General features: G+C 40.2%; 2 protein-coding genes across 5 annotated transcripts in view; one reads left to right on the plus strand and one right to left on the minus strand.

The window, feature by feature from the left end:
• Positions 1 to 13,421, minus strand: part of phf1 (PHD finger protein 1) — a 31,847-nt gene extending 18,426 nt beyond the window's left edge. For all 3 annotated transcript variants that reach the window (XM_063878641.1, XM_063878643.1, XM_063878644.1), the window contains exon 1: positions 12,862 to 13,421. The gene's annotated coding sequence lies outside the window, so the exon portion shown is untranslated. The remainder of the gene's footprint in view (positions 1 to 12,861) is intronic.
• On the plus strand, positions 132 to 26,853 carry rgl2 (ral guanine nucleotide dissociation stimulator-like 2). 2 transcript variants are annotated; one of them, XM_063878639.1, is made up of 20 exons: positions 132 to 364; positions 2,160 to 2,326; positions 12,244 to 12,291; positions 12,720 to 12,803; positions 12,882 to 13,048; positions 14,466 to 14,522; positions 15,484 to 15,680; positions 16,330 to 16,439; positions 17,120 to 17,335; positions 18,332 to 18,435; positions 19,387 to 19,471; positions 21,266 to 21,325; positions 22,230 to 22,316; positions 22,430 to 22,462; positions 22,849 to 22,970; positions 23,077 to 23,163; positions 23,327 to 23,420; positions 23,561 to 23,785; positions 24,001 to 24,115; positions 24,804 to 26,853. In XM_063878639.1, the coding sequence occupies exons 2-20, from the start codon at positions 2,168 to 2,170 to the stop codon at positions 24,983 to 24,985; spliced, it is 2,232 nt and encodes a 743-aa protein (XP_063734709.1). In that variant the 5' UTR covers positions 132 to 364; positions 2,160 to 2,167; the 3' UTR covers positions 24,986 to 26,853. The 2 variants fall into 2 exon arrangements, with proteins under 2 accessions (XP_063734709.1, XP_063734710.1); XM_063878640.1 differs by lacking the exons at positions 132 to 364; positions 2,160 to 2,326 and adding an exon at positions 8,763 to 8,992.
• The last annotated feature ends 53 nt before the right edge of the window (positions 26,854 to 26,906 follow it).

The raw sequence follows: 26,906 nt of genomic DNA on the forward strand, positions 1-26,906 counted from the left end.
CCACCCAGAGAGACGGTGCTGTTGCCAAAGCGCTGTGAGCACAACATACAGGAACTGCAACGTCAGAAAGGGGGCGGGGGGGGGGGAGTGGGAAGAGAGAGGGAGTTTACAGCTTGTTCAAAGTGCGCTATCAGCTGCTGAAGGCTGGACACAAGAGCGGTGCGAGGTCACTGATAGAGGGGAGAGAGAGTGAGGGTGCGGGAACGGAGACCCTAGTCGTTGTCGGCGGTGACGGTGGCAGATGGGCGCGACTCTCCTCAGCTGAGCCGGCCACCGATCCAGCAGCAGCGGTCACCCGATGCTGCCTGAATCCAGTTGACCATCGTCGGATTACACACATCCTACGAATGACACTTAGCTATAAGTAAGTTGAATTACAGCTTCCTTCATGTCTCTTCCTCTATTCGCTTAATTGTTCTGCGTTTGTTTAAATTCCCTTCATGTCATTGAGTGATTCATATAGGAAGCACATATCACCATCTGTCAACCTTGTGTGTTTTATTAGGAGTGTCAGCAGGTACAAACTTTTACAGCCCTCACACTGTCAGGCTTTAATTACATCATACAGCTACTGTGACAGAAGCTATCTTTAGGACTTAGCATAACTATAACCCCAGCATCCTATGGCAGTATTATTGAAAGGAGCATTCTGGGCTGAAACTTAACTGTAACCTAGTTACAGCTAACAGTATGTGTGTGTGTACACCTCAGTCATATGTTTGTTGTTTGCTTTGGTCAGAGCCTGTGAATAGCAGGCATTCAGAACTCTGTATGACCGTTGGTCAGGATATAAACTGTACTGTTTATGACTTTTTCTACCTGCAGATCTGTCTTTCCCTCCCATCACATGCAGACAAGTTTCTTATGCAATATTATAAATGGGAGTTTTATATACAGTCTACAGAGCTGCAGGAGTCAGAGACAAAAGCACAATGGAAAGCTGGGAGTGCCAGCACATTTCTATATTACACTTGAGGCTTTTTGGCCCCTGTTGTTTCTTATCCAGAGGTGCAAAGAGCTGCTAAGGGGTCACGAAAGGACATTTTCTCCAGGATGGACGTGTCAGAAGGCACTGTAGGTGATTGATTATGTGCACTTTTAAACACAGCAGCCACCTGACAGCCATTCTGCACGCTATGCTGGAGAGGAAAAACAAAATAAACCTCAACGCACCTTTATTGAACCTATAGGTCTCATTTCCATAGCACTTATACTGTATCAACCTCGCTATCTTTCCCCCTCCTACACCTCTCTTCCTGAACCAGTGTTGACTAGATGTCTATCTTCATGGTCGTCCAAATACCAAAGCAAGGAAAGGGAAATGGAAGGAGGGGTTGCTATGCAAATCCTGACCTGCTGTGGGGCACAATGAATGTGTTAAACAAATGAACCACGCTATGGCTGCCATTAACTTACTGTAGTGTGTTCGTACATTTAAAATGTCATGGACTTGCACTCAAAGGTTGTGTTACTGTGCCTGTCAAGGCTTCCAGTGTTGATCTTAAGAGGTTCAGAATCATTAGTGAGTTACAAACAGGGCATGGACATTTATTGGAATGTATAATTTTTTTTTAAGAGACTAGAAAATCCATCTTTTCTACCTTTGTGTCAACACTTAGCAATCTAGTATAGAAACACAGCATAGCATTTAAGAAGACTACAATAAAACAGAATACAGAAATATGCTATATGATTGGAAAAAACAAACATTCATAGTTAATTTAAAGATTATTCAATAAAATGCATTGACTAACAGAACAATTTAAAGGCTGAATTTAAAACTGAAAGTTGGAGCAGATATTTGTGTCAGGTATGGGTGCATAAAACTTGTGTATGAAAGCTTCGTTATGATTCATTTTAACCCTGAAGACAGGAGCAGACCTGGCAATAAATTAAATAATTGCAATAAATCAGAGCTATATTTTGGACAGTTAACCATTCTGCAAGGTTTAAACCAATAGCAGTACTTAAAAATAAAAGGCTAAAGTGATTTCCTGCTCTCTATACCTATAAAACTATCTAGAATGATAAATACTTTGTACTATCATGCACACACATTCATTTTATCACTTCCGACAAACGCTCAAGATGTTAACCTGAACGTCTGCCTAAGAGAGCATGAAGTACTTATTCTCTAATGTCCTCCCTGTCTTTGGCAGCTGGCACCATGCTCCCCCGTAACCTGCGAACAGGTGGTTATGACCTGCCAGGGGTGGAGTCAAGCGACGTGCCTCTCATTGGCTACCGGCCCTTACTCTCTGACAGCGTCACCCCGAGCAGCCAATCAAGGAGAGGCAGCGGCAGCGATGACTTGGAAACTTCACAGGTGAGTGTTTTCCTTTCGCCTCAGTGAAAGACATCCATCATTTTGTCACTTGAGTGTCTAACAGAAAGTGATATGAAGTTTTTTTGTCACAGCTTTGCTCTGTGCTGTTTGAGTACAGACAATCTCCTGCCTTCTTTATTAGTTTTTCTTCTGTTCACATAATAAAGTGATGCGACGGCACTGCTAGGGGATTAAGAGGACTTTTTATTTCTTATGGCTCTCCTGGTAAACACTGCTAACAGCTATTAGGACGGTTCTCTGTGAAACAGCACACGCTGAGCTCCACTACCAGTATCTTCTACAAACAGCAGATGCGGTCCGCTGGTTTCAGACCCTGAGGGACTGAAACCAGTGTGATAGAGACAGAAAAAAAGAAAAGAGATAGAGATAGTGTGTACCGAATAAACTCCTTTAGTGCAAACATCAAGCCAAACATCTAATATTTCTTAACATCTGCAAAACTACAATCCCGACAGCTTCGGCAGTGCTTTGCCTTTAGTTCTAATTAGCAAATGTACATGTTGACAATGGTAAACATCAAACCAACCTAGCATTAGCATGTTGATGTCGGTATTTAGCTCACAAAGCAGCCAGGCTGTAGAAACTTTGACCTGTTTAAGTGTAATTTCTTTAAGACATATTTTCTCCACTCTTCTAATAGTGTGTTTTAACAGACACTGGGATAACATCTGTAGAATGGATTTAAGTTAAACTAAAAGTCGAGGAAGTTAAAAGGTTCATGGCAGAGGCTAATTTCCCACGATCTTTCACCTCTGTTAATGTTTAGTGACTCAAAAGTGAGGTTATCAGAAGCTCTTATATGGTCCAGCTTCACACAGTTTGTAGAGATATTATGAGACATTAGCTCTAGAGAACTTTGAAGACTTATATTGCAAAGTTTTAATCAGGTATATCTATAGCTGAAAAAAGGATCTCTTCTCCCCTGCACATGTGGTTCACTTAAGACCTCAACAAAAGCCGTATTTGTAATACATGTTCTCTGAGTCATGATGACCTACTGACCAACTCTCTTGCCCCAACCGCACATGACCTGCACATGGCTCTTTGGTTTTACTTCACAGAGGGCTTAGAGAAACACCTCGCAGCTAAAAACAGAAATTACCCTCACTCTCTTTCCGAATAAGCAGACTTCCTCCGTGCTTGTGTCACAAGGCGGCTGCTGGACCACAACAGTTAATAATGTATGTGGGGGTTTGGCCGGTGGATGCGGTGTACACCTGCTCTCCCTATAAACAGTATCCAGTATCACAGGCTGTCTCCAAGGACAGGCTGTCGAGTGGAATCCGATATGGCCACTTGCTGATTCTTTAATGAGGGAAACTTGGATGTGTGAGTCAGAATGCTAGAAGTGAAAACCTCGAGTGAACAATGGGGCTTCTAGGTGAAAGAAACAGCGTTTTCAGCTTCAAATGTATTGATTGAGACGGAAATCAAGCCTGAAACAAGTACTTGTTAATACAGATAGTAGATGATAATACAATTGATGATTGTACTTATCCCATTTTTTCTGCTTGGTGAAGAAAACTGAATTGTATAAAAAATATTCAACAATTAAGCAGCAAGATTTTGATATAGATGTTGCCTTAATAGACCTGTTCATTATAATGGTTTTGTCCTAACTGGCCCCTATGGCCATTATAACCAATAGCTTCCAAGTTGCATGGCCAACAGTGTGTCTGTATGTAAAACACTCCTGATGAGCGGGTGGCACCTTGTATGGTGTGTTAATGCTGACATTTGTGTAAAAAAAAGCTTTTAGTGGTTGCAAAGACTAGAGAAGCCCTTTTAAAATGACCTCTTTACACCGTTAAGAGATGATTTTGAGACCTTTCTTTTGATTGAGAGACGCAACGTTGATTTGGAGTGCACTGGTGCTTAAGTGCCCTGTGACACTAATGTCCTTTAGGAATAATATCTTCACTAATGGGTGTTATGATTTGGTGTCCATATACTTTGCCTAGATAGCTACCTACTGCATGCTCCTATAAACACAACTTTGACTGACTGGAACAAGTTAATGCCCGTTATCTGGAGATTTTTGTGAAAATGACTCACTGAAGTAGAATCTGATGAGCCAGATCAAGTCAACTATTCCCTACAAATTAACTTGCAGAACATCACAGACTGATGATATCTGAGTAATCGTATCCAAGGCAGGATTTTTCCTTTAAGGGGAATAGAACAGCTTTGACCTGAATGCCACCAATTACTTGAAAGAGAGTAGATAACGGGGCACCAAGGGAAACATAGATGAAAGCGAGAGAAGAGGAGCAGAGAGAAAGATAGGAAGGAAGGGTCGGGGTTGTGGAACACTCCAAAAAAACAATGGTTATCTTTAAATAAAGCTTCAGAAGATGTATTTATGACCCCCTGTTCAGTGGGAGTACTTGTGTAGGGTTTTAAATAAGGTCTGCTGCAGTGTGTGTATTTGTTCAAATCCAAAGCGCAGAAGCCCAGGTACAGTGGTATGCAAAAGTTTGGGCACCCCTCTGAGATTTCATGACAATTTGCTTTTCCTTTATAATAGAAGATCACAGCAACAACATTTGTTTTCCTACAAAGATGTAGACGTTTTAGTGTTTTCCAGACCAAAATTCTTAGGGTAGCATTACATAGTTTTATTATAATAAAATAAAATGCAAAAAATGGGATGTGCAAAAGTTTGGGCACCCTTATAAATAGCATTCATTTCAACACCTGTACGGATTTATAGCTGACAGGTTGCTGCACAAAATTGCTTTGATTAGCTCATTAGACCTTCAATTACAAAGACAGGTGGAACCAATCATGAAAAAGGCTATTTAACATAGGTAATAGCTGGCTGTGCCTGGCCTAGGTTCTTTCTTAGGGAGTGGCAAGATGGGGACCTCAAAACAACTCTCCACTGACCTGAAAGCTAAGATAATCCAACATTATAAATTAGGAGAAGGGTACAAAAAATTATCTGACAGGTTTAAACTGTCTGTCTCCACAGTCAGAAACGTAGTTGTGAAATGGAAGGCCACAGGAACAGTCCGTGTGAAGGAAAGATGTGGTAGGCCGACAAAAATAGGGGAAAGGCACAGGCGAAGGATGGTGAAAATGGTCACAGAGAAGCCACAGACCACCTCCAGAGAACTACAACAACATCTGGCTGCTGATGGTGTAGTTGTTCACCGTTCCACAATCCAGCGTACTTTGCACCAGGAAGAGCTCATTGGAAGGGTGATGTGCAAAAAGCCTTTCCTGAGTGTTAATCACAAGAAGAGTCGCATGAGGTATGCAAAAGCACATCTGGACAAGCCAGAAGCATTTTGGAACAAAATACTGTGGTCAGATGAGACCAAGATTGAGTTATTTGGTCATAACATGAACAGGTATGCATGGCGAAAAAAACACACTGCATTCAATGAAAAGAACTTGTTGCCCACTGTAAAATTTGGTGGAGGATCTATCATGTTATGGGGCTGTGTGGCTAGCACAGGTACTGGAAAACTTGTTAAAGTTGAGGGCCACATGAATTCCTTACAGTACCAGGAGATTCTTGACAAGAATGTTCTAGAGTCAGTCACAAAGTTGAAGCTACGCCGGGGTTGGATTTTTCAGCAGGACAATGATCCTAAGCACCGATCAAAATCCACCAAGGAATTCATGCAGAAGCACAGGTACAATGTTCTGGAATGGCCATCCCAGTCCCCAGACCTTAACATCATTGAAAATGTATGGATTTATTTGAAGAAGGCTGTCCATGCACGGAGGCCAAGAAACCTGACTGAACTGGAGACGTTTTGTGTGGAAGAATGGGCCAAAATACCACCTGCCAGGCTTAAGGGACTTGTCTGTGGCTACAGGAGGCGTCTACAGGCCGTTATTGCAGCAAAAGGAGGCAATACTAAATATTAATGGAATTATTTCTTAGGGGTGCCCAAATTTATGCACATGCCTATTTTTGTTTGAATGCACATAAACATGTTTCTGTTTGACCAATAAAAGTTATTTCACTACTGAGATGTTTCTGTTACCATAAGGTATAACATGTTAAAATGAAGTTGCTGCTTCAAAAGCTCAGCAAGTGACAAACTGATGCAGTGGTTTTCCTAAGGGGTGCCCAAACTTTTGCATACCACTGTATATGGATTTATTTAAGTTAAAGATTAGAGCTGGTTGTTTCTGAGACCAGGAGGTGAAAATGGAGAATCTGCTTCCTGCCCGGTGCTTTTCTGGAGCCGTCCAATAACTGGCCAAGTGGTTCAGGAGAGGTTGACGCAGCCTCGGCTTGTGATAGAAGGAGAGGGGGAAAAAAACAGCTTCACAACACGACAGCACGTCCTGCTTCCTGTGTTTGTCTCCACTTATTATGTACTTCCTGTATGCTGCTGGGGGTGGGAAGAAAAAAAAGGGGAGCTTAGGGCCTTGAGACAAGATCCTATCTTTGAAAAGAACATAAACAAAGTTGCACATATAGCAACAACAATGGTACATGTGGGAAAAAATCAATATTGGTTTTGATAATACCTGAAAACAACTAAATAACAGCTGCAGAGTTCTTTTTCACGCACCATAACCCATCATGCCACCCACCCCTATAATCATGATGCTTATCTACCAGCCTACGAGGCAGCTGAATTCCAAATTACATACATCTATTACGCTTTGAAAAGTTCCTTCACAGAAAGGCTCGTTCCTCTGACCCAGATTCAGTCTGGTTTCAAAAGGCAATCTCAATCGACACTCCACTGAAAACACTTTAATCTCAAGTATCTCATCAGTTCTTTCTGGAATAAGGAAACAGAGCAAAGCGCACGTTTTTCTTTGTGATTGTGATATAAAGGCCCGCAGGATCACTGCACTAAAGTGCTAAATGACAGAAAAGTGAGCAGTGAAAGCTTTAAATAATGTTCACACCTTTACGAGCCGTAAGACATGTGCATTGGAGGGAAACCTTTAACCATTTCATATAAATAACCTATATTTTAAGCCTCTTTAACAAGTCTTTATCTCAGCAAGACTCTTTAATGGATGTTAATCACACTACATGTTACCTGTGTTTCTCCGTGTAACTCCGATATAGCAGAATCAGGTTTTAATTTTGTTATTTTCTACACTCTTACTATACAAAAGATCTGTGTTATGTCATACCAGTTCTTTGCGGTAACTGTTAGTTTCGAACATGTGTTTAATTTTAAGTCAAGGAAATGGCGTTGAACTTTTAATTGTCCATTGCATCAACAAGTTTATATACGTTTTTAAAATAAATAAAGCTAAGGAGTATAATAACTGGAGCTGGTGATGTCAGACAATTTAGATACAATTCACTTTGTGTGTGGTCTAGATTTTTAGGATGACTAATTGGGAGTACCAGTTATTTACTGCTCGTGGTGTAGTTTGAACAATACAATATTTTCTGGGGTTTTTATTTAATTATTTTTCACACATTTTATGCTACAAGCATATTCCTACAAGCACTTTAGGTCAAGTTTTACTTTAGTTAAGTACACATTCATCTCGAGGATGGCAGCTCTATTGTACATAACGCTGTACTTTCAGCAAACAACGGGTTAAATGACCATCATAATGAAAGTGTTGCACATTGCACAAGGTTTAGGAATTATCCCCAGACTCTGCAATTCCTCTCAGCTCCATTGATCATTTTAGCGCTTTAAGCACATTGTTTTGGTTTTAGCAACGTTTGTGTTGTTAGACGTTCACAGTTCAATACAACCTAATTTGCAGTTGCAACAGACACACACAGCGCTGTGAAAGTCTAAACCTAGTTAACATCACTCTGCAATGTCATTAGCCCCTTAAATAAACACAGCTTGCTTCCTGGTTGGTCAGTGGCCATCTGAACATGTATTACCTTTAAAGACTACAAGCCTCTTCGTCTCAAAAAGCATGCCAGGCTTTAGAATAAAGTACAGTATGAAGCATTCTCAGTGTATGGTTGTTTTGCTTTGTGTTGTATTGAACAGGATACTCAGTCAAACTGGTTTATCTGTATGGGAAGGTCATATAGAAAGACAAAGAGAGCAGGAGAGAGACTCAAAGAGAGGGGGTATTGTTCTGGAAATAGCTTCAGGGTTGTGTGTGTGTGTGTGTGTGTGTGTGTGTGTGTGTGTGTGTGTGTGTGTGTGTGTGTGTGTGTGTGTGTGTATTGATGGGGGTCTGCAATGTGTGAGCAATTTTCTTACCATGGGTGTAAAAGCAACTCACTGAAAATGACTGTTGTGCTATCAACACCAACGTATCCCTATCTATCTATCTGTGTGTGTGTGTGTGTGTGTGTGTGTGTGTGTGTGTGTGTGTGTGTGTGTGTGTGTGTGTGTGTGTGTGTGTGTGTGTGTGTGTGTGTGTGTGTGTGTGTTTAATGGGTGTGCCTAGGTGATGCAGGCTAGCGGGGGCGGGACTTAACTCCTGCTTCAGGTGTGTCTTTGTGGTATAGAGCCACAAGGCGTTGAGAGGCAAACAGTAAAGATATAAAACACACAAATCTAGATCAACTGACGGATAAAAAAAACGGCGGTCGAATTCAGAAAGAGAGCGAGAACGGAGAGGGAGCAACAGATGAGAGAAAATGGAGAGAATGAAAATTCGATTCGTGCCTTGCTCCTGAAGATTTCCAGGAAGGTTAGGGATTGCTACCTGTCTGGACTTGCAGAGGGAAAGGTAACTGTGGTGACCATTTTTTTTTCCTTCAGTTTTTTAGTGCTTGGGATGATTTCATGCTAAAGACAGAGTTGCATGCAGATTTGTGTAGAAGCAAACCACGATAGTAGGTAGAAAAACAGGTTTGATACACGGATTAAAGAGTGCAGTAGGATCCTTTTTGAATGAAAGGAGCGCCTGCTTGGAGTTTTGACCTTCGACCAAGTCAAGCCAAGGTACTTTGAAATAGGCTAATAGGGGCAAACAAACGCTTATTATAACAGCTAATGACACCACAAGAGGATAGAAGATGGTTCTTCTGCTTTCTGTATGAATATGTTCCTTGGCTCATTCTGTGACTCTGACTTTGCATGAGCTTACATTTCAGCATTGGCTACATAAAGGAAAATGAAACGGGTCAGGTCATGAGTTTTCCTTTTTATGAGAGGAGGTTTATCAGTCAGAATGGTTTATACAATGTTGTCCTTAGGGTGTAGTTTCCAAGGTGTTGCTCATGTCATCAATAAAACTGTTGACTCACGACATTGTACGAACAGCTGGAACCTTATGCCAGACAACCAGTTTGACTTCACACTGTGTCTTGCTCATGCATTTTATATGATGGAAAAAGTCACCGATGCGAACGTGTCACTGCCAGCAGATGTGTAACGCGATAGTGATTGATGGATTTCTAAAATGCATCGGTAATTTTGATGTAAACAAGAGGAGTAGCCACACCCACCTCCGACCACTCACAAAACAAGACTCTGGGTACGGTCGAATTGTCAAAAAATCAGCTCCTATCGTCTATTCCTATCTACTATTCCTTGACCTTTGCGTGAAAGGTCACGGGGTTAAGGAACAGTGGACAGGAGAATTCAAAAGGACTTAGGAAAAGAGGCTGCGGTGCTTTGAGAATCCGACTGCACTTACACTACCCGACGTATTTATGATGCGCCAGCGGACGTTATTAATGTGCGTCTGATGAGGGGGAAAGCGCATCTAGAGACTTTGCACCGCAAACCGCGATAGTAGGTAGAAAAACAGGTGGTTAGGAACAGGGACAACAGTGAGACATATATTCTTTGTTAGCAAGGTTGGAATTGAAATAAAAAAGGGAAGTGAAACTTATGTTTGGCCCCCTTACCCTCTGGTCCACACGTACTAACCCACATGAATCCCAATACGTATGATTATATGAACATTTAAAAATAAATACAAATGTGTTTATTATAAACAAGTTATGCCTTAACCTATGTTTATAGGCTTTGTATATCACAATTCAAACATGTTTTAAAATGTTTAAGAAACCCCACACAGCTCAGTAAACACTGAAATGTGGACTTTGATCATTTCAGTAAAAAAGTAGGCCTAACATTCATATTTCTCCTTTCGATTAATACAGTGTTGTTGAACGTTCAAAACAAAGCACTTTAGCAAGTTACGGCATATACGTTTTAAACTGCTTGATAAACCGAATGTCATGTCATGGCAAATGTTGTGGCCGCAAGGCATTGTGGGACCGCGTTTTCTCCTTTACTTTCGCAAAGGAAGGTCCAGTGTTTCCTAAGCTAAAGGAGGTTAGAGAGTTTCAAATCTCCTTTCCTACCATCTAGATAATTTGAACAGCTCTTATCATGGCGGCCACTTGGGTACTTCCGGGTCATTTCGCTCCGTTAGGAACCTTCCTATGCTAAACTGACTATTTCACCGTACCGTCTTATTCTGAAATTTGTTGACAGCTCTGTTAGAGTAAGAAACAACACAAGAAAACAACTACATCAAATAACTTGAACTATTTGAGTAAAAACATGCCTGTATCAGCTGAGAAACACAAAAGCTGATTTCTGAAACTCAGAAACACTAGAGGGAAAATGTATCCTTGAAAGAAATGCTTATAATTCATGGACAATTAAAACATCACACACTGTTTTTCTAAGAAGTCACAGGCATAACAGGTAAAGGAACTGCTGTTTTTCTAAACAAAATGTTGTATTTCAGAAGCAAGTTATGTGCTTCGTTTCATTTAATTTTCTTTGAAAAGTTAAAGATAAATGATATAAGGAAAAGTATTAATAAGTACCCTATTTGTCTATGAAATATAGAGAAGTAGAGTTATAAAGTTGTATATGAATACTTACGAAAATAGTGTAAATTTTACTTAATTATACAGACCTCAACTAAATACATTCACCATCACCAGGCTTTAAAGATATATTCAACCTATGTCGCTAAAAATGACAGCAAAAGCAGGTTTGTGGCCTCTGGCTTTGTCTCTGTGGCTGTTTTGGCATTATTGAAATGTCTCTGCAGTGCTACTGTACGTCTCACACTTCTTCTTACTATTAAAGTGCTATGAGTCACTGGCTGCTACATGACTTAAGCCTCAGGATCCAAGAAGTGCGCGTGTCACTGTCAACATAGTGGTAGTTAAGACTGGGCACTAATACTGCCAAGACAAATTCTTAATCATTGTACTTTTCCACAGCGCGTTGAAATGTCTACGGCTGCACGAAGGTTTCATTTTAAGCAACACTTAATCATGTACGAGTGATTGTTATGAATTAGCATCCATTTCACTCATAATTGCGTAGTCTGGGGAGTTTTCTGGTCTATGTGTGATTGATAACTAATGGCTTGCACCAACAAGTAAATTCGGAGATAATCTAGAGATCTTTTTTTATCGAATGCATCATTTAAACTCTGCAGCTTAATGTTGGATTATGTATTCAACTAATGTTTAATATGTTGAATATAATATCTGAAATTATGTGAAAGTTGTTATGGTTTATAAATGCTGGACATGCAGTATGTGGGATTTGATAAGACTATAATTCAAATTCAGAATCTTTGCATCTTGTGCATACAGAGCCAACACAGTCCTGTATTTATTCTCTTTTGTTCACAAAATCAATGTATAAATCTTTTTGGACTTTGGAAGCTTAGCATTATGCAGCTTTGTCAAAAGACACATTAGTGATGCACATGTATCCACCTGCTAAATTAAGTGTTTTCTCATCACAGCTTTCATCATGTCTATTGATATTCTAACATGTTTTTGTACTTTCTGCATCATTGTACCATGTAAGTCATAACGTGATGCAGTCTATGGGGGGGTCAGGATCAGTAAGCCTTCATATGAAAAGGTCACAGACCAGACACTCACAATCACAGCCTCAGGCTATACACTTAATGATTATATGATGTGTTGCTTTACTGCAGATTTACTTGTTTGGCACCAAATCTTTTTTTTTCTTCATTTTCTTCTTTAGGGAGATCCCTCACCAATGAAGACCACCTGGTACTGTCCTCTGGATCTGGTAAGTAAGGCCCATGCGTGTTGTGCATGTAACATGTACAACATAATATGCCTGTGAGCCAGTACAAGTGTGGGTAACTGTGTCAGGGACTTTCCCCCCAGGCCAAAACGGGATCATTAGAGCTCAATGTAGTGGGTTAGAAATGAGTTCAAAGCAGCTTTATTTTATTCTCTTTTCTACATAGATATTGTGTGTCTGATGTAGAACAGATTATACTTTTCATGGTGTAAGTCTATGCAGTTCAGTTAAAGGGCATGACTACATTTAGTATGTGGAATCAGTACCAGCACTTTTATTTTTAAAAACTAAATATTGACCCAAACAATTCATTCCTCCCAATTCCAATATCCTTACAAGAATCCACTATTAATTAATACACTTTTTGAAACACAAGAACAGTGCTTTAATCTGGTTTCATTGCTCTACAGTCCACTGTGGTTGAAGAAGAGGAGGATGGAGTGATATACACAGTGGTGGTGAAACAGCAGCATGGCACCCCCAACAGCGTGACGGTGAGTCAAGCGTGACTAATTGAGGCAAGTATCTTATTTGTTGTCACATTTAACTTACTTTATTATTTCTTCCTCCAGTCAGCGGTTTCTCGCTCCCAGTGTGTAAAAGCAGGGACAGAAGAGAAGCTGGTGCTCCACCTCCTTCACTCCTTTTCTTTCGGAGACTCCTCCTTCATCACAATCTTCCTCTCCACCTATCGATCCTTCACCTCCCCGGGCAGAGTGCTGGACATCCTCACTGACAGGTAGGGTAGTTTAAACAAATATCATCTCTCTACGGTGTGTTGTTTTTTTTCTGGTAAAATAATATCGGTTTCGGGGAGAGTTTTTATAAAAGACGGGCGAAATAACTTTCCAAGTTGCGCGTCAGGGAGCACTCGGTTCTACGCATGCGCAATGACCCACCCGCACTCGACGTTACGTTGGTAGCCAGAAGAAGTGTCTCTGTATTCCTTTAAAGACGAATTATTGTTTATGTTAATAACGATCGCAAAGGGAAATATCCTGAAGCAAACTCTCGTCGAACCAACTAAAAGTTTGTTGACATTGTCTTCTTGTTACGGGAAAACCAGAGGTTATAGGGCAACTTAGGGGCTAGAAGTGCGTACGCCACTTACCTGACAGTAGCGTGGAACGAAACCGGACATGCGCAGTCGGCACTGTTGATAAGCGCACGGTAGGCGTGGTCATACATTTAGTCCAGTTGGAGGTTGGTTAAACAAATAAATTGTGAATTGACTCTGCTTACACCTCTCTTTGCTAAACTGGGAAAACATATAAGAATGACAATCTACAGCCATGCTAGCAACTCCAGAATTAGGGCCAATGTCAACATGCTAACAAAGGGGAATGGGAATTCCCTATGACAATGCTAACAATTTTATCAAGTGTAATGTTTTATATTTACCATTTTGGCTAAGTGAGTGTAACTTAGCTTATAAATGAGCACCAAACATGTCTTAAATACTTGTTACTTATAAACAGCACAAGTCGACAGCCATGCTAGGTGCTCTGTGCTATGTGATTAAAACTACCATGCTCGCTTGCTCACTGTGAAAATGCAAACATGCAGATTCTAAGCAGGATGTTTACGATTTCAGTTTTACCGTATTCGAATAAGAGTTGGAGTTACACTGCTTAATAGCACAGATAAATGGTTACATTAGAGTCTGCAAACTGGGTGATCAATCCACTGTTCATTTAATTTCCAATGTACACAAAATAAACAGATGTTAGTTTAGCTTTGCAATTTGTCAAGCTCCATTTTAAACAGCAGTAGCTAGATTAATTGTTTAATTTCATTTAGAGACACTTCCACAGTTGAGGAAGCACCAGTGTGTCACTTTAAAATAACTGCAAGATAATTCTGCAAAATGCTCGTGAAGGCTCATTCTTTTATAAAGTCTATATTAAATAATGGACGCATTTGTATGAAACAGCTGTTGGGAATGTTTTTCCTAAGAAGCTACACACAGGAGAGACTCGATTTCTGGCAGTGTTACCTGTGAACATCATGATAATGCCTTGGATAAAAAGCAACTTGAGGAAAACCAGCCATAAATAAATGTATCACAAAGCATTATTTATGACATAGCAGATGTGCACATTTGAAGCTGAATATTATTTATGTTTCACCCTTTTCATCTTCTGCTTCACTTACAGATTGGAGAACCCACCTGGGGGAACTGAGAGGAGTCAGATAAGACATTCCTTCAACAGGTGAGCTTATGAAGGCTACCCAAAATCTTTTTGCCACGTTTACTGTGACATGCTGTGTGTTGATGTGTGCAAGCTTAAATATAAGTGTGGAGCTACCTCTGCCAGAAGTAAAGATTAAACTTTATTGTCATTGCACAGAGTACAAGTACTAGGACAACGAGATGCGGTCTCTGCATTTGACCCATCCTAGTGTTAGGAGCAGTGGGCTGCCATTATGTACGGCGCCCGGGGAGCAGTGTAGGTAACCAGTGTCTTGCTCAGGGACACCACGGTGGCACACTGGTGACCTTCCAGTTCCCAGGCCAAGCCCCTATGGACTTTGCCACCACCGCCTAGTACAAGTACATCTTCTAACAACTTAAGCTATGTGAAAGTAGCTTCTCCTTATTTTCTTAATACCCTTTTTTAAATGACCTATTTAAATAAAAAAAAAAACATCAACAGAAGACACTAAAACTAAAACCAGCAACAGGAAATGCAAAGGATTGTTAACAGTTATGTAAACTACTTTAGAGATGTTTAACATAGACTGTAAGAACCCACACAATCTTTATCTTACAGTATATCCACTTAATGATAGCTTTATCTCTAAGCTGCTTATCTTCTTTAAACCCCTCAAGATTGTGATTTTCTTGGCAACCTCAATATCAATATATTCAATCAATTCCAATCTGCAACAGCTTGTTTTTCGGCCTCTGGCATTCAGAGTTTAAAACAAACACAGATATTTTTTCTTTAAAAAAACTCTCGGATTGATTTGAAGATGTTTCTTTCCTTTGCTGATGACCTGATTTATCGAGTCAGTGCTATAAAGAACCTTTTTGTTTTTAGAACTCTGAACTGTCTGGAGATCAAGGCTTAAAAACAAAAGATTATTATGTTTCTTATGTTAACCTATACATTTTCAGAATTGCATTCCCCCCAGCCCTCAAAATCATTTCTTCTCTCTTCATTCCTGCAGAGCGGTGTGTACAGTGTTCAGCATGTGGCTCTCTGAGTATCCTGAAGACTTTAAGAGTTTGGGGGAGCCGTCTCGCCTGCTGCGCCTCGCTCCCCTTTTCCCTCAGGACTCCTCATCTGCAGCCGACCTCCGTGCTCGCCTCCTCCGGATCGCAGAGGAGCTCAGCGAGAAAGCCCTGCTCCCTGACTCCCATAAAGGTCTGTAACTTAACTGGGATTCACATGACACCAGTTAATACCTTTCAAGAGGAGGTTTTCATGTAGAAATATGCTTGTCTGCTCAGTGAAAATCCCAAACTGGGGCTGCAAAAGACAACAAATTACAACATGGGCTGGTTGTGGTTTCCTTTCTTTAAAAAAAGAGACAAAACTGCTTAACTAAATCCAACATGTGACTCCATTTTTACATAATGCCGAACATAGTTAACAATATAGATGCTAAACATCAGCATGTTAGTATAGTTATTGAGAGGTTGTTGGCATGCTAGGGTTGGCATTTTGCACATAGCACTGCTGAGTCTGACACGTCTTACTTGTACAGGTTCATATACACTTACTCTTAATCTTGTTTTCTCATCCTGCAACCTCGAGGTCATGAGTGAAGTAGCTCATTATCGCTCAATAACAAACACATTTTCACATTTAAATTACATATTTACCCAGTATCTTCTGGTGTTCCGTAGATTACTAAGCTGTTATCAGTAGAAAGTCACCATTAGCCAGACTGCACACTGTGACGGATCAGAGCAACAGCAACTCTTAAAATACAAACAGCTGGGGCCCACAAACAGGTTTTTGTTGTACTCTTAATCCACTCCATTTTATTGAACAGCTTCACTCTTTGCAGATCAGACCGGTTTCCCCAGCCATCCTCCTGACGCCTCCAAGTTTGAACCCACATGCATCCTTGGATTTCCTGCAGCAGTGATCGCTGAGCAGCTCACCAAAATAGAGACTGTGAGTCCTCTTATAACATGTTTCTGACTGATCAAAATATCAACCAATGATACCTGATATATTGATATGGGAATTATCTAGTACATTTAGCTGATCCCTATATTGCCCGCTGGATTTGCTTACATTTTTATTTACATAAGGATCTCACTAATATGTTAGCCAACATGATGCGTCAGGGTTTTCTCATCCTAATCTCTCTATACTCATGTGCTTGATGTATAATTTGAATTATTGTGTATTGTTTGGTTTATTTGGACATTTACAGACTATTTTTGCATGCTACTTATCTCTGCTTTGCAGTCATTATTGATGATATAATTCAGTCTGTTTTCCTCCATCATAATTGGCCTTTTGCTCTATCCTGGTTTGTGTTATGATGAACTTTGATCATCTGATATGGATACATTAAAATGTGTCCTCCTGTATTTCCTCTCCATCTGTTGTCAATTATTTGGCGATCTTGCTGCTCACACCAGCAACAGAACTTGTTTAGAAAACACAGAATTAAAGTAAAGAAACATGAGCCACCGTGGTTGCAAACACAAACAAAAAATGTGCCACCCACGTAAACCCAAACTGTCAGCAAGAAATCTAAGCAGACAGACCTCACAGAACGGGTCACAGGGATTGATGTGATAAACAGGCTGGTGTTTATTGATCTACTTGCTGTCTCTTATCAGGAGCTGTTTGTCCGTCTTGTCCCGTACCACTGTCTCGGTTCACTGTGGTCTCAGAGGGACAAGAAGGGGAGGGAAGGCGTTTGTTGGTCCGTCCGGGCCACCATACGACAGTTCAACAAGCTGGCCAATGCAGTTTTAGCATCCAGCCTTTGGCCCACAAATCTGCGCAGCCAACAGAGAGCCCGACTGCTGGAGAAATGGATCAGCGTGGCAGAGGTCAGTGTGAAAAAAAAAAAAAGTATTTCATGCCATTTTCACAAGCTAGAATTAAAAACTGAAATGTTGCTGATCTTGAAATGAAATTGTTAACAGTATGTCAGCTGGGGTTGCAAGTCTTTCAAAATCCTCAACTGTGCATTTTTCTTCAATAAACCCCCCTTAATCCCGTAACCATAATCTTATTTTCAGCCATGACTATGTACATACCATTACAAGTTCACAGTCAGCTTGATTTCTTCTCTGACTGTATTCTGGAGTTTCACTTTAATATCTGCGAGCAGAACACAAGATTGAAAACACATGTATGGTCGGTTTCATGACAGAGCGTCAGCAAATAACAAACTATCTGACTGCATTTTGCAGAAGTTTTTGCTGAAAACAAGAAGAAAGAATGTAAAAAATCAGCAACTTTTTTTGACTTGTAGTTTCTAGTTCACCTTCAGGAAATAAAATAGGAAATGTTCTCAGCATGACCAGTTGTTTCATACTAGAAATGTATGACCTTAAGGCAAAAAGTAAAGCTTTGAATCTGCTTAAAATGACAGAATAGTAGAAGATTAATGTGGATTTGCTGGGTTCTGTAACAGCTTTGTGGATATTGTGCACAACAATCGGTTTATTTTAAAATATTAAAGAGTTCATGAGAAATTGTATTCCTCTCCAAGCATCTTTGCCTGTGAATAAAGCACTGCTTCTCTCCAGTATTCCTGTGTGAAACTGCATTTGTCATCACATACACACACACTCCAACATCCTCTCTGGCAAAGCGAGGTATCACTGGTTTGCTGCCAAAGTGGCATCCTAAGCACACTGCAGGGTTCTTTTGGGACAAACCTCTTTAGCAGTATGCATTATTCAGCTCCTCAGGCTGACACAGTAACTCAATACCAGCCAGACCCACACCACAGGTGTTCTCAGTTACAGTGTGAGTGAGTGTGTGTAGTGAGTGTGTGCATGCAAATGAGTGCGTTCATCTGTGTGTGCTTTCAACAGGAGTGTCGAGCCAGGAAGAACTTCTCCTCGCTGTATGCCATCGTGTCCGCCCTGCAGAGTAATCCCATCCACCGGCTGAGGAAGACGTGGCAGGAAACTGACAGGTGTGCAGCTGAACAACATTCAGTTTTTACTCATTTAATGATTTAGAAATTATTAAAAGATGAAGAAAAATCTATAGATTACATGTTCAGGTATCAATATATCAGAAGACAAAGAAAACACAAAGAAGCATGAGACATCAAGATAGAAACTAAACAAAAAACACATTATATAGTATCATTAAAACAATGTATATAGTGTAGAGCTAAATGATCTATATAACTAATCTATTAGTAATAATTTAAACCTTATTACTTTGGAGCATTGCTCTTTTTTCAGGCTTATACAAAAATCAGTACTTATCAGTTTTTTTGTTTTTGGCTCACGAATGCACAAAACCATTGTTTTCTGACGTTCTGACAATTTCTAAATGAATCAAAATAAGCCCAGATATAGTGTGGTGCTTGAATTTAAGCCCAGATATAGAGATTATATTTTAAAGCTGACCGTCGTCTTTATGTGATGTACTGTATGTGGTGTAGTTATTTTTTCAGATGCTAAGAATGTGTTATGTCTTTGATCATGTATTAAAATACAGATTTTCAATTAAAAAAAGCTGCCCTGCATATTAAGGTTTATATTAACTGTGAATGTGTTGTGTAGTTGGGACCTGGGAGGCAGTTTCTTCAAGCTTAAAACAACACTTCAGGAGGTTTCCCTCCAGTCACTTTTATTTATTATACACCAAGTCAACCTTGTAAATAACTCTGAAGTGAACTTTATGAAGACGTAGTAGAACAAGAATGTCTCAGAAATTGCCGCTTCAGCAGTGTTGTCTTCTCAACATAAACCACACTCATTTTCTGTCAGGGCATCAGCCCAGAATCAGTTTCTGTTTAAAAGCACTTGATTTTGCAGACTATTTAAACTGAGTTTCTGCTAAATTTCTTTATTGTCTTATAAATTTGACATATGAATGAAATCTTAAATTCACTGTGTTGGTCACTCGACAGGGAGGCGGTGAGGAGGTACGAGGAGCTGTCAGAGATCTTCTCAGAAAAGGACAACTACTCGCAAAGCAGAGAACTCCTCAAGGAGGTAAGTTTCTGTCTCGTCAAAAACAGTCACAATGGAAATGTTATATACTGTAACTTCATCTTTTTTTATGGCACGTAGTGGCTTGTTTCTAGCCGAGTCAGGACGCAGCATCAAACCATTCAGACCTTCTTTTATTTTACTTAAAAGCGAAAGGTTTGAGTCTGATTACGTGTTTTATGGACTTCTTGTCATTTGACCACTTGTGTGTTGGTAAAAACGTACTGGTTGCTTAAAAGCTGAAGAAGCAGTCAGATTACAACAAATGTTCTGATGTCTTGGATTTGTTTGAGGCCTGTTGTCACTAGGATCTGTGTTGCTCTTGGCTGCTGTCTTTAAAAATACTTCCCACCCCCACTATTAACACTTGTAGTCTAAACCTGTGTGTACGATATGCAACTCCTAAATCAGTAGTGTATTGCACAGAAAGAAGGACACCGTTTACTGTACGCAGATCTATGTTTTGGACTTTTTTGTTCAGCTATCAGTCGTAATACAACATAATCCCAGTTGACAACCTGATTTTACAAATGACTGTTTATTGTATGAACTAATCCGCGTGGAAACAGGAAAAAAGAAGCTGTGTAATGCTGTACTTAAAACTGTAAGCTAATAATAATGTAAACAATGGCGGGGCCAACACACCAATGTTAAGAAAGTATAATATATATTAAGTTAACTATCTTACTTTAGTGTGTTAGCTTGGTTTGCTTATTAGTACAAAGGTTAGTGGGTATATCATTAGTTTTGAACCATGAATATATGTACAACATCATCTGAACCCATCTAATAATAGTTAGGATATTTCAGTCCGGGCCAAAGTGGTGAACTGACGACAAACGCTATGCCTAGAGTTATGCAGTTAGCCTGGCTAAAAGCAACACACATGCTTACTGCAAGCACACAATGACATCTGTCAAGCATCTGAAAAACCATGCGACTCCTCTTCACTTACATCTCACATCCTGCTGACACACATCCCATAATTTAAACAGCAGTATGAGACATTTATTAATGTGTCTGTCAAGAGCCACTACTGGACCACTTTGTTAAATCCGCTCAAACTGAAGCCAAGCCTTCTCCTCGGCTGAAAACAACACTCAGTAGAGATATATGACTGCTTTAACAGACCAGGAACCAAACCAGTCTAATCTGGTTGAGTAGAACTGCCCTTATTCTGTCAGCACTTCCATTTGAGTGTGAGACACCCATCTGAAGACGTATATTATATTTAGTTTGCACTGTGGCAGAGGAAGTTGACAGGATTAGTTGTGTTTTGATTTGCTGTGATGGTGCAATGCGGGCATCAATACTTTTGCATTAGTTGCGATTTCACCCATGATGCCCCCAAAGGAATTCATCCAAACATATGCTTTCATTTTGAAAGCTTCACTACGAGCTTTGATGCCAGAAAACACCATCGCCTTCTTTGATTTTTCACAGCACAGCGACTTGCTTCCCTTTATCTCTCAGCTTGTCTAAAAATGACTACCACAAGCAGACAGAGTAAGATGAATGATTCAGACTCATAAAAGACTTACTAAAGTTTAGGGAAAGAAATAATACACAACACTGTCATTGAAGAATTTGATGAAATAATATAACGCATTATTAAGACGGATCCATACAGCAGGACTAGATTGTGTTATTTTTATTTTAATGGTTCATTTATGGTTGAGTATATTTTTTAGTAACAGAACAGATGCTAAAAAGACTTTGTGGTGATGCTGTTCTCTCAACAATTGATTCCAAGGTCAAAAATTAACTTTGAATATATTCCTTGCGTTTGTGTTTCAGGAGGGCACATCCAAGTTCGCCAACCTCGACAACAGGCTCAACAACAAACATTTTAATCGGGTAAGTAGAGTTGAAAGACAGCCTCATGTGAAAGGATTCAGCTTTTTAGTAGACAGGGTTGAACATTAGGAAATGAACTCTAACACTAAAAACCAAAGATTGATGCATAGCTCAGAAGCGCCAGGGTGTATATGGCTGAAATAAGTGTCTTGAGACACGCAGCTATACGCAGTTAAACATTTGTAAACTATTCTCAGTGGAGTGTCAGATCACAGTGACACGTCCGGTAGATTCAATCACAGAAGAGTAAATAAAAAATGACCTCAACTTTGCCTCACGCATCAGATCTTAAAGCAAATTTTAAAAAACTATTTTCAGTAACTTTCCAGCCCACGCCTCGTGTGCATAACAATTGTTTTAGCCTGAAGGGTTATACACCACCACAGGCCTTTATGGGAGACCTTGGAACATTTATGAATGATGTAAGACCCTGCAAAAGTGTCATTAGTATTGTAAAAGTTAGGGGACAAAATGGGATATTAGATATTTTGAAAAAATGTTCTGAAGTTGAAATTGTAATCAGTTGTAGTTTCAAGGGCCTTTCACCGATATTCAAACGTATGGGTTTGGTATGTCACAGGCATGAGAGCATTGAAAACATAGTTGTGAAAAACAGTAAGTACTTAAAATCACAGTTTTCTACAAAAGGCTACATTCAAACATTGATACTGATGTCACTTTTGTTAAGCGGGGGGGGGGTGTTATAGAGGTTTGATGGAGAGGGCATGCAGCAGCAGAGTGGAACAGAGGGCTGTCGTGTGTGTGATGTGCTGAATCCTGAGCCATTGTTTGAAAAAATAGCTGCAGGCCGCCGCTTTGTAATCCTTCGCTGGGTGGGCTCGTGACAAAGTGAATAGAAACCTCTCGGGAACTGATGAAACACTTGTCTTTGTTTTTTGTTCAGTCTAATGCCCAGGGCACTGTGCCCTACCTGGGCATCTTCCTCACTGACCTCACTATGTTGGACACTGCAGTCAAAGACAGGCTGGATGTAAGTTGCCCCTATCTCTACTAAAGGGAAAGTTGGTTATAACCCCCTCGGCAGTTGTTCAGTATTTTACAATTCTCAAACTGACGTAACACATCCTGTCTCTCCCTTTACAGAACGGCTACATCAACTTTGACAAAAGGAGAAGGGTAGGTGATGCAATCGTTGTGAGAGAGGTTGAGCTGTTGTTCTTGACTAATGTTCTGTTTCTGCAATATCATTGAAAAATCATGTGACACTGTAAAAAAAACGAGATGCATGGCATATTTTAGAATAGAGGTAACAGGTATTTGTAAGCAACTGTGACTGACAGAATATTACTTTTTTTATGGTTATTTCATTTTTTAGGGGCTAAATAAGATGTTCTTCTCCCTGCTTCCTTTCCACCATGTGCTATAACATTTGTGTTAAGTGTACATGTTTTGTTTTAAAATAACTGCCATGTGTGGAATAAACAAATAAATAAATATCTGAGGGAGAAAGTTATTAAGAAGGAGGCACTTAATGGAGTGGTGATCTTCTTCTTTGTTAACAGGAATTTGAAGTTTTGGCTCAAATCCGTCTCCTGCAGTCTTCCTGCAAAAACTGTGTTTTCAGCACTGACGAGGCCTTCACTCAGTGGTATCAGAGTGTCCCAGCACTGACAGAGGAGGAGAGGTAAATACATATTCCTGTGTATTCTGTTTGAACAAATCTGTTAAAAACATTCATTTGTATTTTCTAGCAGGATGACATGTTAAAAATATTCCATCTTGGTTATCAGTTACAGACTCTCCAGTGAGATTGAAACCCCTGGTGAGCCCAGCCCCCGTGGCCTCACTCCCACAGTCATCATCACACAGTGCCCAGAGTAAGCAGAGTTCCTTTATACTCGATAATACCACATTTACATTATTTGCATTTTTTAATAATTTTTTCTGGCATTCTTCGGATTCGATTATTATACACAAATCTATAATCTATAAAGCTATAATCACAACCCTAATTTGAAAGTATTTTCTCGGGTTTTTCAGCCTGAGTAACTCTCGGAGCAGCCTGACTGCTGACAGTGACAGCCTCTTTGACTTTCCCTCCCCTGTCAACCATCTGCTCTCAAAACTCACAAAGGTAATATAGCTTTACATATGCAGGAGTCACTCTGTTCCGCTTTGCCTTAATCTTTTAAAACGCTGTTTACTGAACTTGGAAGTTATACTAGAAAAACCCTTTAGTTATCATCTGCACCATTGCTGTTATTTTGATTGCAGCATATGAGGTCTCCGTCTGTGTCCTGTCTGGATGTTGACACGTCGTCTTCAGCCAATGAGTCCACCCCTGCCACGTTGACCCCAACCACTCCCACGAAATCACACCGCCGATCGGTCTCCTGCGGCAACAACCCCACATACAACATCCAAGGGTCGGGGCCAGATATGCGAATCATCAGGATACGGATGGACCTGCACGATGGAAACTTATACCGAAGCATACTGGTACTTTTTCAACCCATTTCATTAACAGCTGTAATGAGAATGCTCTGGTCCCAAATTATCTTTCGACATGCTGTACTTAGGGCCTTTCTTCTTATCTGCAAAGATCCCGTAATGATAGTCATCAGGATCAGATCCCCGGATTGAATGGAGCCAGGATATCATTAGTGCAAATCAAGCTGTCCCAGTGTCATTGTTGTCCTCCTCTGTCCCCTCAGGTCACCAGCAATGACAAGACACACACCGTGATCAGCTCTGCCTTAGAGAAGCACAGTCAGGACCCCAAACAGACGTCCAGATATGAGCTGATCCAACTTCTTCCTGAAGGGAAAGGTATTAAAACATATGTTTCCAGTCCAGAAAAACAACGCCTATTGGAAATGCACATTGTATTTTGCGGACTAGTTTCTGAATTCCTTTATTTGTTCCGCAACGGGGATATTTACATTAGTACAACAGCAAAAGTAGAGTGCACATAAATGAAAGAAAATAGACTGGCATACTAAAAAATAACAAAGTCAGGCTCATCTTATTAATAATAAAAACACAATTCAAGATTCAAGAAGCTTTATTTATCCCGAGGGAAATTGCTGTAAAATTACAGTTAATACGTAGGTATATACAATATACAACAATACGCACTGTGCAATTTAGCAGCATATGTAAAAATAAAACAAGTATAAACTAAATAAAGTGATACAGTGGAATTGGATAAAGTGACAAATATAATAAGTAAAATACAAATAGCAGATACGTAAACCATTGTCAAATAAACTAAGTAGAAGTTTATTTAATTTTTTAAAAGGACGATATCAAATCAAAGAGGTATCTGGTACTGTGGTAGGTGGTTATCAAAATGGACACAAAATGAGATCCTCTTGATAATTGGATTTCTACTTTTAGTATCTATAACTTTGGTTAACTTGCGGTTTTAAGTGTAGCTCAGGCGCAGCTTTGGAGAAGCTTTATTGAATCTGTCGTTTGTTTCCATTTATTTCTCTCTCTTCTTTTCTAAACACAGAGCTGGTCATCCCTGCTACAGGAAACGTCTTCTATGCCATGACATCATCTAGTGTTGACTTCCTTTTGAGGAGGAAAGGCGGGAACACTCCTCTGGGCTCATCGCCACTCAGCACGGAGACGAGCGCTACATTTCCTCGAATCAAGGCCAAGGGGAGGCGACTGGTCCGGACACTGTTTTGACCTCAGACTTTTCCTCAACCCGTCTTTGTCCACAGTGATGGGTTTTTTCTCCTCACAAACAGTAAATGTGGCCTTTCACCCATGCCTTTCCCCCCCATCCTCCTACCAAGCTTTTTCTACCAAAATACCAAGACCAGGACCAAGTCTGAATCTGCTGCTGAAGAACTGTGTCAGTCACCTCTTCTCCAAACAGTATGCATCGTTTTACACCAAGAGAAAGAGCAATGGAAGCCTTTATCTGAGTGCTTTTGGTGCTGGCTCTAGAGTCCCCGTCAGGGACACTTTTGATGCATATTTGTCATTCCAACTCAATGAATAAGATCTGTTTTAATTGCTTACATCCGCAATCCGGAAATCCCTTGTTGTTGTGTGCCTCAGTTGTGAGTGAAGCTTTAAGATGTAAAAAAGAGCATTTAATTGGTCAGAACGTCTGTAAACACCTGAGATGCTGATGAAGGATTTAGGAGACTGTGTGGGAAGAAGCATGATGAAATCTATAGAGCCTGTCAGACGGGGTTTGGGTTAACAGCACACATGAGGAAAGACAGTGAGAGTGAACCATTGTAGCAAAAACACTGGACCTTTTCAAATGAGACGTATATATGTTTTGTACATATTTATATATTTTGTACGTCTGAATGATGTTAACATTGTGTTTACACTGGCGATGAGCTTCAGGTCCATGTGTCCAAATTGTCTGATTCATCAAGAAAAAATGCATCAAGAGCCTGCAAGATTCATCCATGATTCATACAGATGTTTATTTCAACTTAAAGCTGCATTAATCCCTCTATTTTATTTGAACACTTTTATTATGTGTTTGTATGTGAACAGAGCTGCTTCATTAACCTAAAAAGAATGATCGACTGCGGCTCTGTAAAATGTTGTGTCCTATTTAAGCAACATGTTTAGCGACACGGAAAGTTACTTCATGGTGATCCCCCAGCTGATATCAACCCTGTTTCCAGCCTCAGCTGTTTTCAACAAACAACAAAAAAAATGAGGTTACCCCGCTGAATGCCACCTGTCGGCAGCAGACACACAAAGTTAGAGATTTGCTGGTGAAAGAATGTCAGCTAAAGAGCCAGATATGTTTTCCTCAGGAGTTGTTTTAAACAAAACTACCCCTTAAAGGAGAGTGATAAGCACTTATTTTATCAATCTGACAGAAATACAACTCCAGATAAACACTTCCTCTTCAGCTTGTTGCATAATTAAGCAACTGTTAGGCAACTCAATAGAAGTCATGGCTTGTCTTAAAAAATATGATGACCTTGACATTGATTATTGCAGCTTTAAAAAACAACCTCGCAGCACTTTTAAAGCTTGTGGCTTTGCTTCAGTTCCTCACTGCTGTCCCAAAACCATGAGGAAGAATTGTAAGGAAAATCTAAAGACAACCCTTCATACGTTTGCATAGGTCTCAACAGAGCATAATGCACATTTGTACCCAGCTCTGCAGGACGCAGCTTCAGTACTGTTGACATACAGTACAAAGCCTCTGCACCACTTTCATGTTTTAAATGAACATGTGACCTTCCGTGTAGGTTTAAAGCATCTGTGACCTCTGGTTGTATCTGCTCAGTGCTGGTGAGGCCTCCTAACTGGCTGAGGCATGAGCATGGCGGACCAGGTAGAGGATTCTGGGTAATAATAGATGACGTGTGCTAGCATGATGCTATGCTACTGATTGTTTCAGTGCCTTTCTCCACAGGATGCTCCTCTTTCCCGTGTTTGCTTTATAATGTATACAGTGTACGTGAAGGAAACGCAGCCACCTCAGTGCTGTGCAGTTTCACATCAAAGCTATTTATGCACTACATGCAGGATGTCCTATTTTTGTGGTAATAAATCTACTTTTCTATGAATTTCAATGCTTCTGACTGATGTGCTGTAAAACATCCCACGTTCAATACAGACA

Source organism: Eleginops maclovinus, chromosome 3 (assembly GCF_036324505.1).
Source record: "Eleginops maclovinus isolate JMC-PN-2008 ecotype Puerto Natales chromosome 3, JC_Emac_rtc_rv5, whole genome shotgun sequence".
Taxonomy (NCBI): domain Eukaryota; kingdom Metazoa; phylum Chordata; class Actinopteri; order Perciformes; family Eleginopidae; genus Eleginops; species Eleginops maclovinus.